A 15,438-nucleotide genomic window follows, 5' to 3' on the forward strand; every position below is an offset into this window, starting at 1 on the left:
TTATCTAGAAAGCCTCCCATATTAGTTGCCTGTGAGATGTGAAGTTATATTTAAAGGAAGGGGTAAAAATATTCATTTGAATATACTAAATTCTCTCTGTAACAGCCAGAAAGGTGATTTGTGCATGAAACCCTTCATAAGTAAGTGTTTCCTCCCCAAGGTGCCAAAAGGACTCATTTGAAAGAGATCTTATCTGAAGTCCATCCTTCATGGAGGGTCCTTGGACGACATGGCCGAGTCATGATCTTGGCCAAGTCATTTGGATGCCTGCATTGCCCTCTGGATTCTATCTCAGTTTGTCCTTCCCTTAACCAGGAATGAAGACCCTCTAAGAGTGGGAGTTTGTCATTCTACAACCCTTCACGCTTGTTTGTGAGTTTGGGATACTGCATTGTTTACTATTGTAGGACATTTAGGACACCTTTGGAAGTTGTGAAGTGGGTGAAGCCTGTTTTCTAGAGTTCCAGGTTCTCCAACTCCTTGTCTCTTCCTTCTTTTTTCCCCCCTCATCAGTAGCACCAGCTGCCTCTCATTTTCTTCCTCAGATGCCCCTGTTTACAAGACCCTGAAGCCTCTTTTTCCCTCTTAAAACTTGCTCTCAACAGAGGATCTGAACATATTCTTAGAAGTTAGAAAATGTGTAAATACCGCTAAAAATAATTACCCCTAAGGAGAATTTGCATTTTCAAGCCATAAAATGTCTTAAACTGCAGTGATGAACATTTGACTGGCAGTTTCAGGAACAACTGGCGCTGTTCTCAGCAGCAGGATTGTCCCCAAATACCTACTGTGTGGAGGTTGACTTCTCCACTTGCCTATGACCCTGCACTCGTGCGTTGGACTCAGCCACCAGCCGGGGTCTAATTGAAGGTTGCACAGTTGCAGTCCCATCTGTGGACATGGGGGAGCCCTGAGTCACTTGGGAGCAATGGTTGGAGATTGTTAGGGCTAGAGAGGCTTGACAGGATGCTGCAGAGCCTTCTAGTGATGTGGACTTCAGCACAGTCCACCACAGACCAAAGTGACATGGTCCTTCACCTGTGTACTTTAGTTTTTAGACAAAAGTAAAGAGGAGGATTCGGACATTATACATGTAAGTGCACAACACCAGAAGATCTATATAAATGTTTTATTTGTATTTATGTTTTTAAGGGTGTTTAAAAAAACATTTGAATTATGTTGTGTTCCTCCCTCTCAGCTCCACGTTGTTCACTGGAATTCAGACAAATACCCCAGCTTTGTTGAGGCAGCTCATGAGCCAGATGGACTAGCTGTCTTGGGCGTATTTCTACAGGTGAGAATCACTAATTTCATTTTGAATAACTAGTCAGCCATGTTGGATAAAGAGTTTCAATCATGGGGTAGACGGTCTACCATTTTTTAATAGTAAAGTAGTTCTAGGTTTAATGTTTTCCCTTTGAAGTGAATTTTAAAGTTTTGTATATTACTTTATGGTTCATCTAAGGGCCCAGAACTACCCTAGGAACATTGTCTTATGAAACGTCTCATTGTCCATTGATCATTTTTTTGTGAATAGCAAACGCAGATGCAGCAACAATAGTAGCAGAAGTAACAACTGAGATCTTGAGAAGAAAATCTTTATAATAGGCTCTTCCTGACTGCTCAATATTTGGAGATACAGGGTAGGGTAAAATTCAAGTTCCTGATTCTATTTTGTTTTGGCGGTACGAAGGCCTCTCACTGTTGTGGCCTCTCCCCTTGCGGAGCACAGGCTCCGGATGCACAAGCTCAGCGGCCATGGCTCATGGGCCCAGCCACTCCGCGGCATGTGGGATCTTCCCGGACTGGGGCACAAACCCGTGTCCCCTGCATCGGCAGGTGGACTCTCAACCACTGCCCCACCAGGGAAGCCCAAGTTCTTGATTCTTGAAGCACTAGTTTGACCACAATAGTATTTTGTCCCAAACACACAGACCATTTTAAAAGATTCTGTTGTATTTTCCTTTGTCTGATATCCACAGGAGGTATCACTGTCATAATACCTGTGGGTGGGCTGTGCTGCTCAACTCCCACTGCGACCACATTCCTTAGGGTGTGCACTTTCGATATGCCCCTGACTCTGCGTGATGTTGATGTTGTAAGTCGTTGCACTGGGACAGGGGGAAGCATGGGGCAGAGCAGAGACTGGCATGCATAGCAGCAGCTCCTTTTTTTGGTCCCCAACTCTGGTGGTGGCAGTGAGATCCAAGTGGGGCAAGGCATTATACTTGAATCCCAAGGACTTAAAACCCTCAGAGAGATTCAGGACACCCCAAATAAATGAAAAGAAGTACATATATTTTTCTGAAGGATTCTCCTCATGGTGATATATTCCCTTGATTCAGGACCTCAAGTCATTTTAAGCTGAAAGTGGGAGATGTTTTCCTCTAATGTTTTGATTGTCACCAATTGTTGGTTTGGATCTAGGGTCTGAAAGTCACATCTGGTTTAATAGTGCAGGTGTTATGTAACAGTTTCCTAAGCAAAGTTTCTCTCGAGAGAATCTGTACCCTGAACATTCATAAAGCTGACAAATAAGAAGCTGTTACTGCTAGTTTTGGAATCGAAGTTATAGTTCAGCCAAGGAGCCCTGTAATATTATCTTGTTGTTTCGATTTTTCTGGCGTGATAAGGCTGGCAGGTGAAAGAGAGCCTCACTATAGAACAATCACTGTTTGTTTGTTCTGGGCTGGCTTAGGTTTTTTTTTTTTTTTTTAAAAAGAATTTAAAAATAGTGACTGAAATGGAGTGATGCAGACCTGATGTGCTACAGTAACCATTTCTTCTGAAATGTTGTGTTTTCAGATTGGTGAGCATAATCCCCAACTTCAAAAGATTACCGATATTTTGGATTCCATTAAAGAAAAGGTAAAATTAATTGCTATTTACTAATGACTAATATATTCCTTGGTTTCTCCTGAATTCTCTTATCTTCCTTTAAAAATTTAGACTTTGACATAGCATATGCTGCCGGCTTGGAAGCAGGTTTGGAACATACTTGACCAATAGAACAGAAGTAGTTTATTACCACTTATCTCTTGAAAATTATGAAGGGGTCTTAAGTTATCTAAAACAATCACTAATGCATCTATTTTTGCATAATTAGTTTCTTTTGTTGGAGTTTTGCAGAGTAAGCCTTTAGTGGCAACACATTTTAAAGACCACTTACATTAAAAAATCAATCTTGAGCTTCTTAAATAAATCTAGGTGATGCGCTACTTCATCTTAAATTTTTAGATTAAGGCAGATTCTTTTTTTTAAGATATGAAAAGCAGATACTAAATAATTCCATGAATTACAGAATTCCAGTGAAATAATATTTCAATGGATGTATGTTTTTTTGAGGTCTGTGTAAAGCTTTCCCATTGTAATTTGTGGGAATTCTCTTTTCTTCCTCAGGGTAAACAAACTCGATTCACAAATTTTGACCCATTATCTCTGCTTCCTCCACGCTGGGATTATTGGACATATCCTGGTTCGCTTACAGTCCCACCTCTTCTAGAGAGCGTCACATGGATCATTTTAAAACAACCTATAAACATCAGCTCTCAACAGGTATATCGTTTTTTCCACATTGATCCTGATTCACTAGAGGAAACTGGGCTTAATCTTGTGTGTGTGTGTGTGTGTGTGTGTGTGTGTGTGTGTGTTTTTCAAACCCTGCCCTCATTTCTGCTGTTGTGAAGCCTGAAATTAAGGCTTTACCTTTCTCTTCATTAGTCAGATGGGTGGTTGGACCAGATGAGATTTATGTCCCTTTCTTATTTGACCTTCTATGATTAGATGATTTCTTTCCCATTTCCTAGAAATGCAATGTGCAAACAGGCACGGGTGGAAGTGAAGTGCCACTTTAAGGGCTATACTTGTTTGTTTTTATTTTCTTTTGTGTGGTCTGAGATATTAACAGTCTGGGATACAAATGGGAAAATCAGGAGAGAAGCTTATCTCAAAAGGTGATAGTCTCCTTTTTGACCTCAGTCCCTGGACCTGCCTCCCCTACAGATCTCACATTTAGAAAGGGAATTGTGAGAACAGCCTTGGGCATAGCACCCTAAGAAATGTGTGTACTTGTTAAATTTAAGAAGTCCATCTGATCTTTTGGCTTTTATTGACAAAACTGTTGTGAAGCTGCCTGAGGGGCTTTAAGCATTTGCTAAGAGGCTGTGGGTGGCTGCCTGTACTCTTCTTGTGAGGACATTTCCTCACTGGTTCTTCTGATAAATGCTTATAGAGCCCCCATAGTCAGTCGGTCAGTCAGTCTCGGAATGTCTTTGATGCCCAGAGACTCTGGCCAGAGCTGTGAACCCACCCTGTGACTGACAAATCTGCCGGGTTGATACTTTGTGCTCTGGGATGCTGTACCTAACGGGTTTTGTTTTGTTTTCCGTTTCAAATTATATGCTGCGAAATCTTAGTAAGAACATAGCCTAGTAATTTTTTCATCTAATAAAGTACTCCTGTCCTGGGCTGGCCCACCTCCCTAGTGGTTTATATCTTTCGTCCAATCAAAGACTAGAGCTGTTTCACCTTTACGAAGGTCATATCAGGTAACTCTTCCCCTTGGGGTGTTGAACACATCCAACTTCTGTCGACCTTGTCTTTAGAATGAAAGCCAAATAACAATCTGGGGCATACGTATTAAAACATTTTATAAAAGTCTGGGTAGAAATCCGGAGCTTGACTGACACGGAAATTCCTGTGAATTTTTTCCATCATAAATAAGGTGAGTTGCATCATGAGAAAAATGACCTGTCACAGATTCAGTGGCTTTATTAATGGGGTTCATTTTCCTCCCCTTCATGTGCTAAACTGTTTACTTTTACATTCTTTTATTAAATTTGAATAGGTTAATAGTAAGAGTTAATACATTATAACATCAAGTTAGTAATATTAAGGGAATAGTGTTTTCCCCCATATTTCAAGAATTTCTTTATTCCTTAAAGCCAGTTGGAAAATAATTTTTTTCAATCCACCTGTGATTTGGAAAACAATATATATCAAAATATATATTTAGTTACTTAAAATACATAAAGTTAACCGAATCAAAAATAACTCCCTGCAAGTTTAGGAATGACTGACTGCCTAGCTGTGAATTCACTACTGTATCTTATTTGAAGCTCAATTCATTAATGTTAATTATTAATGTGGTTTTTATGCAGTTAGAGTTTATAAAATAATAGCTGTATTTTAGAGCTTTAGTGTGAGTGGTAATTCACTTTGAGGCATTCACTTAAATCTACTGAAGCAGGAACACTTTCAGACATTTTATTTTTAACCAGATTGAAATGATTATCTGAGTAATAATCCCAATTATTATGATGATTATAATATCTTAATAATCCAAATTATCATGATGATTATAATATCGTAATAATCCAAATTATTATGGTGATTTTAAGATTTAAAGAATGAAGCAAAAGATATTTTAAGAGTCAAATCCCATTTGAACCATGAGAAGAACATCAGAAAATGCCCAGTTGAGAGACATTCTCAATATACCTGATCAGTAGTCCTCAAAACTGTCAAGGTCATCAAAAACAAGGTAAGTCTGAGAAATTGTCATAATCACGAAATGCTCAAGGAGACAAGACAACTAAATATGATGCCATTTCCTGATAGGATCCTGGAACAGAAAAAGATTTTAGGTAAAAACAAAGGAAATCTGAATAAAGGATGGACTTCAGTTAATGATAACATAATAATATTGGTTCACGAATTGTGAAAAATATACCACACTAATGCAAGATGTTAATAATGGGAAACTTTTGTGTGCGTCCTTAAAAGTGAATGAAAAAGAAATAAAACGGGAAACTGAGTGTGGGGTATCTGAGAACTAATTATTCTATCTTTGCAAGAATTCTGTAAATCCAAAACTGTTCTAAAATAGAAAGCATATTTTAAAAATCCAAAGCATGAAAGGGTTGATAAGATTATTTAGTTGCTTAACTCTTTTATATAAAGTAAAATGAAAATGTCTTTTGTGTATACCATTGATTTAAGGATTACTTTTCAAAGGATAATTTTTAATCTCAATTTTAGCAGCTCTTTATTTTACAAACCACTGGAAAATAGTATTTTTATTTATTTTTCAATTCTACCATATAATGTCACTATCTGTGAAGATTAAATCCTCATTTTAGTAAGTTGGTGCCAATTTTTTTCTAGGTTTTTTTCCTGCTGCTATTTCTTGCCAAGTCATTGTTTGACCTAAGGGGCAAATCAGATGGTTTTCATTTTCTTTTTCTTGATCCAAGTCCATTTTTCTCCCCAAAGAAAAAGAGTCATTTACGGGAATGCTTGATTTAACTGCCAGGCCAGTAAACAGATACACTGTTTTTTGCTACTTCTGATAACAGATCTGTCATTCTTTGGAAGGCTGACTTCTCTTGCCAAGTCTCTTTGGTTTATGCCAGATTATCTATAGTGGCTTACTGACCTGCTGAAATTTGATGTGCAGAATACTTGGCTTTAATTCTGTACTCCTTTTTAAAGAATTTTTTTTTTGTTTATTACGATATTTGCATACAATAAAATTCATGAATTTTAGTGTGCAGCTGATGATTTTGGTTATTGTAACAACCACTACAATCAAGACATAGAATGGATCCCTTGGCTGAAAAAGTTTCCTTGTGCCCCTCTGTACTCCATCTTCTTCCTCGTCCATGGCCCCAGGCAACCACTGAGATGCTGTCACTAGAATGTTATCATTTTAAAATTTTATTTAAATGAAATCATATAGTACATAAACACTCCTGCTCCTCCTTCAGGTTTGGAGTTAAAGGCCTTTTCCAAGAGGGAGCATTCAAAACACTGTGACAGAGTATTTTCTCTCAGTCTGTGGTTTGCCTTTTTTTTTTTACTATATGTTTTTTTGTTTTTATTTTTGCGGTACGCGGGCCTCTCACTGTTGTGGCCTCTCCCGTTGCGGAGCACAGGCTCAGGACGCGCAGGCTTAGCGGCCATGGCTCACGGGCCCAGCCGCTCCGTGGCATGTGGGATCTTCCCGGACGGGGGCACGAACCCATGTCCCCCGCATCGGCAGGAGGGCTCTCAACCACTGCGCCACCAGGGAAGCCCTTCACTATATCTTTTGAAGAGCAAAAGTTAAAAAGTTCTTAATCTAGATGAAGGTCATTTTATCAATTTATCTTTTATCATTTGTGCTTTTGGTTTCTTGATAAGAAATCTTTGCCTAACTATATACCACAAAATACTTTTTCCTACTTTAAGTAATAGTTTTAGCTTTTACAGTTAAGTGTTCTGTTATTTATGAGTTAATTTTTATGTGTGTTGTGTCCCATTTTCTTTCCTTCTGATATTCTTTTTTTTACTTGAAGTACAGTTGACTTACAATATTATATCAGTTTCAGGTATACAACATAGTGATTTATTATTTTTATTGTTTATACTCTACATAAAGTTATCACAGAATATTGGCTATATTCTCTTGTGCTGTACATTACATCCTTATAACTTCTTTATTTTATAACTGGTAGTTTGTACCTCTAATCCCCTTCCCCTATATTGCCCTTCCCCAAGCCATCTCCCTTCCAGTAACCACTATTTTGTTCTTTTATCTTGAGTCTGTTTCTGTTTTGTTATAATTGTTCATTTGTTTTATTTTGTAGATTACACACATAAGTGAAAACATATGGTATTTGTCTTTCTCTGACTTATTTTACTAAGCTAATACCCTCCAGGTCTATTCATGTTGTTGCAAATGGCAAAATTTCATTCTTTTTTTCTGGCCAAGTAATATTCCATCACACACACACACACACACACACACACACACACACACACACCCCACATATTTTTTATCCATTCATCTGTTGATGACACTTAGGTTGCTTTCATATATGATATTCTAATTATGCAAACATTTGACCTTTTAATAACATCTAACAGGTTCCTTCCAAGGCTCCATTAGTTTGAAATCTTTTAAAAAATCTCTGTTCTTCACTGTGGATAATTTCTATTGATCTATATTCAAGTTCATTTGCTCTTTCTCTGTCATGTCAGTTTGTCTGTTAATTTTATCCAGTGAATTTTTGTTTTAGAAATTATATTTTTTAGATCTAAAATTTATACTTGATTCTTTTTTATTATTTCTATTTCTCTGCTGAGACTTCCCATTACTCTGTTGAAATTTCTCATGCACTAAAAAGTATGCTTTGTTTAACTTCATATAACACACAGGTAGTTGAAGTAGCCACTTTAGAATCCTTGTAATTTCCAAATTTGGGTAATCTTGAGTCTCACTTTGTTGATTTTTCTTTATTTAAGAATGTATTCCACTTTCTTGAGTCTTTGTATATTGAGTAATTTTCTATTGCATTCTAGATATTATGAACATTAAGTTGTGGAGATTCTGGATCTGTTATTTTTCTCTGATGAGTACTGTTTCCTTTGTGTTGGCAGGTAATTTTCTTGGCTGGGCTTGAGTTGCAGATTTTCCTTCTTGTGCAGTAGCTTCAGTCTCAGTACATGTGTAGTTCTTGGGTATGAGTTTGGGGGTCCCCTCTGTTGCTCTTTCCTTGCAAGACAGGTATGCCCCATAGCAGCTCTATGTACCTTGCAGCCTCCACCCTGTCCAAGTGAAAAACTGGAGAGACAGGAACTCGCTTGAGGGCTCCCATATCTCCAAGTGAGCATGAACTCCCCATCTGAATCCCTCTACTCCTATTCACTCTTCAGTACCTGCAGCTAGTTGTTTTTTTGTATAGTGTCTGGGTTTCACAGTTGTCTTTTTCTACAGGAAGATTGTCTGCAGAGTCTTAGTCCAGTATATCTGGGATCAAAACTCTAATGTCCTTTTTTAATAGTAAAATTTTTTATTTTGTAATTAATGATAATTAACAATCTAGGAAAATTTCCCTAACTTCTGCATCTTCAGACTATGTGTGAATTGAGGAAAGAATTCATTCACTTGAATATTAATTTTGACTTACTATAGAAAACTATCTAATTATCTTTGAAATTAAAGTTTTAAATTTTAGAAGACAGTATAAGTCAATTTTAGAATTGTTTAATAATTGCCAATTTTTGCAAGGCATGATGCACGAGGTATAAACAAGTGTTAAAATGGCCCTTGTCCTCCTGTAGTTTATAATCTAACAGAGGGGATAAAATAAATGCATAAAAAACTGTAACACAGTGGCTTTGCTTGGTACTGTAAGAGAATATAAGGTGTAAGGCAATTTCAGAAGGGGAGAGACTAGTTTTCAGTGGAGAAATCAGGAAGAGACTTCATGAAAGAGCTTACATTTGGGTTGCTTCAAAAAGTGGGGACAGGTTGGGAGTATAAAGGAAAGGGGTATTTCAAGAAAGAATAGCATAAATAAAGGCAAAAAAGAGAAGTGCAAAAAATATGTGGGCAACTTTGTACCTGTGGTTGTCAAAATTGAGAGTATGCAAGAATCACCTGATGAAGCTTACCAAAATGTGGATCCTTGGGCCTTGTTAGAAACTCTGATTCAGAAGTCTGAGGGGGCGGTCCAGGAATCTCAAGTTTTAAGAATCACCTCAAAATCTTTTCATTCAGATGCTCTTGGACCCCCCCTTCACAAAACCAACCTAGAGTGGGACTTGTGTGTGGAATAATAGGAAATAATCTAGAAGCATTTGTTGGAATTGGGTGGTCAAGAAGCTTGGGAGCCATGCTAACAATTTTGTTTTGGAGCCTTAATGGGGTTTGAAATGTTATATATTTTAGAGATATATTTTGAAATGTTTGCACCTGAAATGATATGATATTTGGAATGTGCTTGAAAATAACACAGTTTGGGCAGGATTTGGAGATGGAGAGAGAGAATGGGTGAGAGTGTGGATGAAACAGAATTGGCCATGTGTTGATGACTGTTGAAGCTGGGTGATGGTTTATTATGTTACTCTATCTATCCTTCTGTATATCTGCCAGTTTCCATAATAAGAAGCAAATAAGAAGAGATTAGGGGAAAATGGAAAAAAAAAGAAAGAAAAAAAGAAAAACACTTACAGATACAGTGTAGTGCTGTGGTTAGTGCATGGCTTATTTGCCAGATGACTTATTTATTGAAATTTCCTAACTCTCCCTCGAGTTCCTCATGTTTAAAATGGGTATAATGGTATATTATTGATAGGCTTGTTTGGAGGATTAAATGTGATATGTAATGGAAAACACTTAGCATAGTACGTGGCCCACCATGTTCTATAAGAGAGAGCTAATTTGTATTGTTAGTCAACTTTGGCAGGCAGTGGAGAGCTAGTAAAGACATTTGAGCACTAGAGTGACTAATCAAAGCTGTTTACAAAACATTAGAAAGGGTATTTCTGCTTACTGGGGTCACTACAGAAGAAATTTAAACTTTCAGTAGTAGAGCCAAAGAAAACAGCAAAACAGCCTTCACCCTGAGCTGGGGAGATTCTTGCCAGGAGCTGTTTAGATACTGAGTCAGCCTTAGTGACAGAGGGACAGATTTTCTGCCTAAAGGAAGCCAGAGGCCTGGTGAGGGTATGACACTGATAGGAGCCAATCTAAACAGAGCCTAGCAGATCAGGGTCTACCTAGCTGGGCTAAGGGACCAGGAGGACGATCCAGCACCAGAAAGGGAAGGGGTTTGATGAGACATCAGGACAGGTTCAGAGACTCTTACCAAAATGAGCAGGCTGGTTAGAGAAAGATCTAGAGTAAGTTCTAGTTCTAGATGGATGAGGCTAAGGTGTTGCAGAGGTAGGGAGCCATGATCAATTTGCAGAGGAGTCAAAGGGGGATAGGGGGATAAATAAAGCCAAGATCTTCAGAGGAATAGACAGTTTCCCTGGGAGGCTAGTTGTGTTCGGTGAGGCTGGCAAATCAGTGCCCTGATTCAGGACTTGGGATTCCAGCACAGTCACCTGGAGTGGCCACTCCAGATAGACCTGGATCATCATGATCTGCAGAAGGCTGGACATCTTCTCTGTGGCTGTGGAGGTTAGATTTCATTAGCCTCTGCTACTTGACTTTACCAGAGAATTATATATGTCCCGTCTGGCTTTAGCCATAATCATCTGGTATAATGAAACATGAGTAATAACAAGTTGTAAATATTTGTCTTATTCTTCTCATATCTATACTCTTTGAAAAGACACCTCAAAATATGACTTGTGGAAATACACAGCTGCTTGTATATGATACCTGAACATATCTCCATAGAGTGCGGTTATAAACCATTGCCTATTTATTATGAAGGACCTGCATCACCTCTGTCTCCCATCCTGGCTAGTACTGTTAAGAGAAATATTTTAGGCTTCAGGTAAATGATGATGATGGAAACCTAATATATGTGTCCTAGTCTGAATTTCCTTGACTCTTTGATTAGGTGACTAACGAAACTTAGAGAATGAAGGCTCTCATTCTCAACAATTTAATACTTTGTACTCACTCAAAACAGCAAAACAGACACCAAAAACTTACTTGTGTGGCAATATGTTTTTAGTGAACGTTTTTGAGACAGTAAAATTATTCAGGTAATTTACCCAATCTTCATTTTACTACTATAGACCTGTGCTTAGTCTTTAAAAGTAATATTAAATCACAAAGGAATTGCTAAATAATTTATAAAACAAGCTTATAATAGAAAACTTTTCAGCAATTAAAAATAGTGACATAGATATATCTATTGACGTGTGAAGGATATATATTAAGTGATAAAATAAGGTTTCAAAAGAGTAAGTATAGTTGAGCTTATTTTGCAATAAAACATGTCAAGCGTGTGTACTGGTGCATGTGCATATAGTGCTTGTACATAAGGAAACATCTAGAAGGATATACTCCATAATGTTAACAGTGGTTATATTTTGTGATGTGATTTCTCGTAATTTCTATTTTCTTCTTGACACTTTGTGTACTATATGAAGTTTGTAAGATAATTAAGCATTGTGTGTGTGTGTGTGTGTGTGTGTGTGTGTGTGTGAGATAAGAAAAAGTAAGCCCTTGTGTTGAGAAATATACCTATATTGCTTAAATTGTATTGAAATATTATAAGTGGTTGAAGACTCCTAGTCTTTTCCCAGAGTTAGTTGCTGACAAGGCACACATATGGTGAGAGAAAAATCACTGTTTAAGGAAAACAGTGCATAAAAGATGAAAATTCTGTAGGATGAGTACCACATGGTTCCCTTGAAAATTTGGGCCATGTTATATTGGAGTGCTCGTGAGTATTCAGTGTAATTCCAAGAGCTGGATGACACCTATTGAGGTAATCTAATCCAATGCTTCACTTTATAGATAAGGAAACTAGAGACAATAAATGATTTTCCCAAGGTCACACAGCTCACTAGTGGCAGAATCAGGACTGGGACCCAGCTTGGAAAACACTTTCCACTGTCCCATTATGCCTTTGCAGGTGACATTCTCTGATTTCTAGATATGTACTCTTTAAACCACATTTTAAATGTTGTTTCCTCTTATTACTTTGATCTTCAAATGAAGAAAGCTTATATACTTAATTTTTGAACCCATAGGTATTTGTATTGTGATAAGAATCTAGCAGAAGGGTTGCTTTATGATGTATGACCCATACCTTAGAAAATTTTCATTGAAGTACATTTAGTTCCCAGTAGAAGAAAGCTTATAAGTTTCTTAACTTTCTGTGCAGGGCAATTCATTAACATTGGCGTGACTTTCTATGCTAAAACAAACTCTTCTCTTTTTTTCAACAGCTGGCCACATTCCGCACCCTCTTGTGTACAGGGGAGGGCAAAGCAGCGGCTTTTTTGTTGAGCAATCACCGTCCACCACAGCCTCTGAAGGGCCGAAAAGTGAGAGCTTCTTTCCATTAAAAGTTGTCACCAACAGACCACCCCAAACGTGTCTGTGGAGAGAAAACAAAACAAAACAAAACAAACACAAAAACCCCTACTAACAGTTCTTTCCTAGAATTCTAATTTATGGGGTGCCATTTTGCTGTCAGTTTCAGCACAAAGAAAATCAGATCTTTTTAATCAAACTAACTTAAGTCATCTGTCTCAGATTTGCAGTTTATAAGTAGTATATACTTGGGTATATAAGCAGTAAACTCTGGTGTGTTTTAAAACACACGGAATACATCTACTTCAACCTGTGTGACAACGTGGTGGGCGTTGCAAACCTCAGAATGTATTAAAAATCTTCCCTTGCCGTAAAGACTGATCAGTCACATCTCTCAGTGGTGTTTGGTGAAAAACTTAAATGCATTCCCAGAATGATAGGATTGTGGTACCTTTTCCTAAACAAGGGATTCCGCTTAATATCTTGTTATCATTCCAATTCATAAAAGTAGATACTATTTCCTTTTAAAGTGAATTTTCATTTGGATCGTGTTGCTGATTCTCACTGCAGGATACCTCTAATAAAATGATCAAGAGGAGAGTTATTGGGGTGGGGGTGGGATATAGCGAATTAAAGCATCTATTCCATAGCTCAAAAAGAGTCAATACAATTTTGGTGAGGAATTCCCCAGGATATAAATGGCTATTTAAACTTTAATGACTTATGCCATACATCTCATTCACTTGGTGGTGTTAATGATAAACTGGCTAATAATTGATCAGACAAAGTGGTTGTCAATTTATAGCATTAGCATGGTTTGAAACAGGTTACAAGGTACCAGTGCAGGCAGAGCTGCCCATGGGCATGGGGCACAGGTTGGCTAATTTTGTCCCGTGTTTTGGCAACAGAGCAGGGAGCAGTCCTGTGAAGGTCATTGTTTTGTCAATTGATGGGGAAACATTACTTGAGTTTCATAGATATAATCAGTCACAAACCCTTCAACCCATTTCCATGGCAACACCCTTCTCCCCTTACACACATGTCCCTCCATCTCTTAATTTTGTAAGTTGGCTCTTGATATTCACTTTAACCTATTATCTCTTGTATATTTTTGTTTGATTTTGGTGAAGGAGGATGGGGGAGGTCCTTCTGCTCTTTCTGGTACAAATACAGTGACACTAAGCATTACCTTAATAATCACGTTTAAGGCTTGAACACGTGCTACACTTCTGTCATCTTCTGGGAAAAGTTTAACTGAGTTCCCTTAATTTTGATGATTTATTAAGACACCTCTCTTCCCCTGAATGTAGATTTTAATAATTGGAAGTATTCTGTGATAGTCTTCTTCTTTTTTTTTTTTTTGACTGCACCACATGGCTTGTGCGATCTTAGTTCCCCGACCAGGGATCGAACCCAGCCCATAGCAGTGAAAGCACCGAGTCTGAACCACTGGACCACCATGGAATTCCCTGTGATAGTTCTTGATAGGATCACTGATTATCAGTAAATTGTGTAATAATGATAGATATGATTGCATTAAGATGAGTTCCTGAAGATGAAAGCTCCTTTGTTTTTTGTTTCCCCTTCACAGTATCTAGCTTGAGGCCTTGCAGGAGATTGACAAGTAGCAAATATTTAATTAATTGAATATTTAATAAACTTTATTTTGTATCTTTGGTAATTATCTTGCTGCTTGCAATCAAATGCACTGTAAGTTCATGTAACAAGTAAAGTGCAAGTTATCCCTTGAAAATTGTTTTTTCTTAAAGGAATACTTGTTAAATCTACCTGTGTAACCAGAAGTTCTCACTGGTTTTAAAAATACCAGTGTTGAATGAATTTCTTTAGTTTGGAAAGACATGTTGTGAAGTATCCTAGTCAGAGAAAGAAGTCCGTTTTCTCAGAGAAAGTAAATAGCATGTAGGATGGGGATTCTAATTACTGTGTATGAGCATTACCACTTCATAATTTAAGCTTTCTGCTACAGTATTCCATCAGTTCTATGCTACAAATTGGACTTTAGTAGACAAAAAACATCTACACAGCACTGATTTCCTTGAAGATTGTCTGATAATTTATCTCTTAGAGGCAAAAAGGTCTAAGTGTTATCTAAAGTCTAAGTTGTTATCTTTTGAAAAGATTAAAGAGTTGTAAATACTAGCATGGATAATATTGTTTCCCACCTGTATTGGATTTGTATTTGTTAAGCATTTTGTATTTTAACTTAAATTGGATTCAACCACAATAAAGATTACAAGACAAACTTTGAACTTGTATATGCAAGATACAGAATGAGATTACATTTTTACACTTTTTATTTAGAAAACAATTTCAAACTCACAGAGAAATTGCAAACACAATTTTTTCCGCTGAATTATTTGAGAGTAAGTTGCCAACCTGTTAATGCATCATCCCACAAACTTCAGTGTATATTTTCACAAGTTAGGACATTATCCTACAGAGCCATAGTACAGCTAAAACAACCATGAGGTTAACCTTGCTTTATTATCACTGACTATGTCATTCGAGGGTAACTCGTTCACTTAGCTGTGTTTCCTTTGGTCGGGCACTGGTCCTCAGTCTTTCTTTGCTGTTTATGATTTTGACACTTTTGAAGATGATAGGTTAGTTATTTTACAGAATGTCCCTCAATTTGGGTTTGTTCGAGA

At 37.5% G+C, this 15,438-nt stretch overlaps 1 protein-coding gene across 1 annotated transcript in view; it reads left to right on the top strand.

Moving 5' to 3' along the window:
- CA13 (carbonic anhydrase 13) overlaps positions 1 to 15,052 on the top strand; it is a 31,134-nt gene extending 16,082 nt beyond the window's left edge. The window contains exons 4-7 of the mRNA XM_032610597.1: positions 1,199 to 1,294; positions 2,806 to 2,868; positions 3,400 to 3,555; positions 12,682 to 15,052. Of these exons, the coding sequence (XP_032466488.1) occupies positions 1,199 to 1,294; positions 2,806 to 2,868; positions 3,400 to 3,555; positions 12,682 to 12,801 (435 nt within the window). The 3' untranslated portion in view covers positions 12,802 to 15,052. The remainder of the gene's footprint in view (positions 1 to 1,198; positions 1,295 to 2,805; positions 2,869 to 3,399; positions 3,556 to 12,681) is intronic.
- Positions 15,053 to 15,438: the final 386 nt, after the last annotated feature.

The sequence above is a fragment of the Phocoena sinus genome, chromosome 17 (assembly GCF_008692025.1).
Source record: "Phocoena sinus isolate mPhoSin1 chromosome 17, mPhoSin1.pri, whole genome shotgun sequence".
NCBI classification, from domain to species: domain Eukaryota; kingdom Metazoa; phylum Chordata; class Mammalia; order Artiodactyla; family Phocoenidae; genus Phocoena; species Phocoena sinus.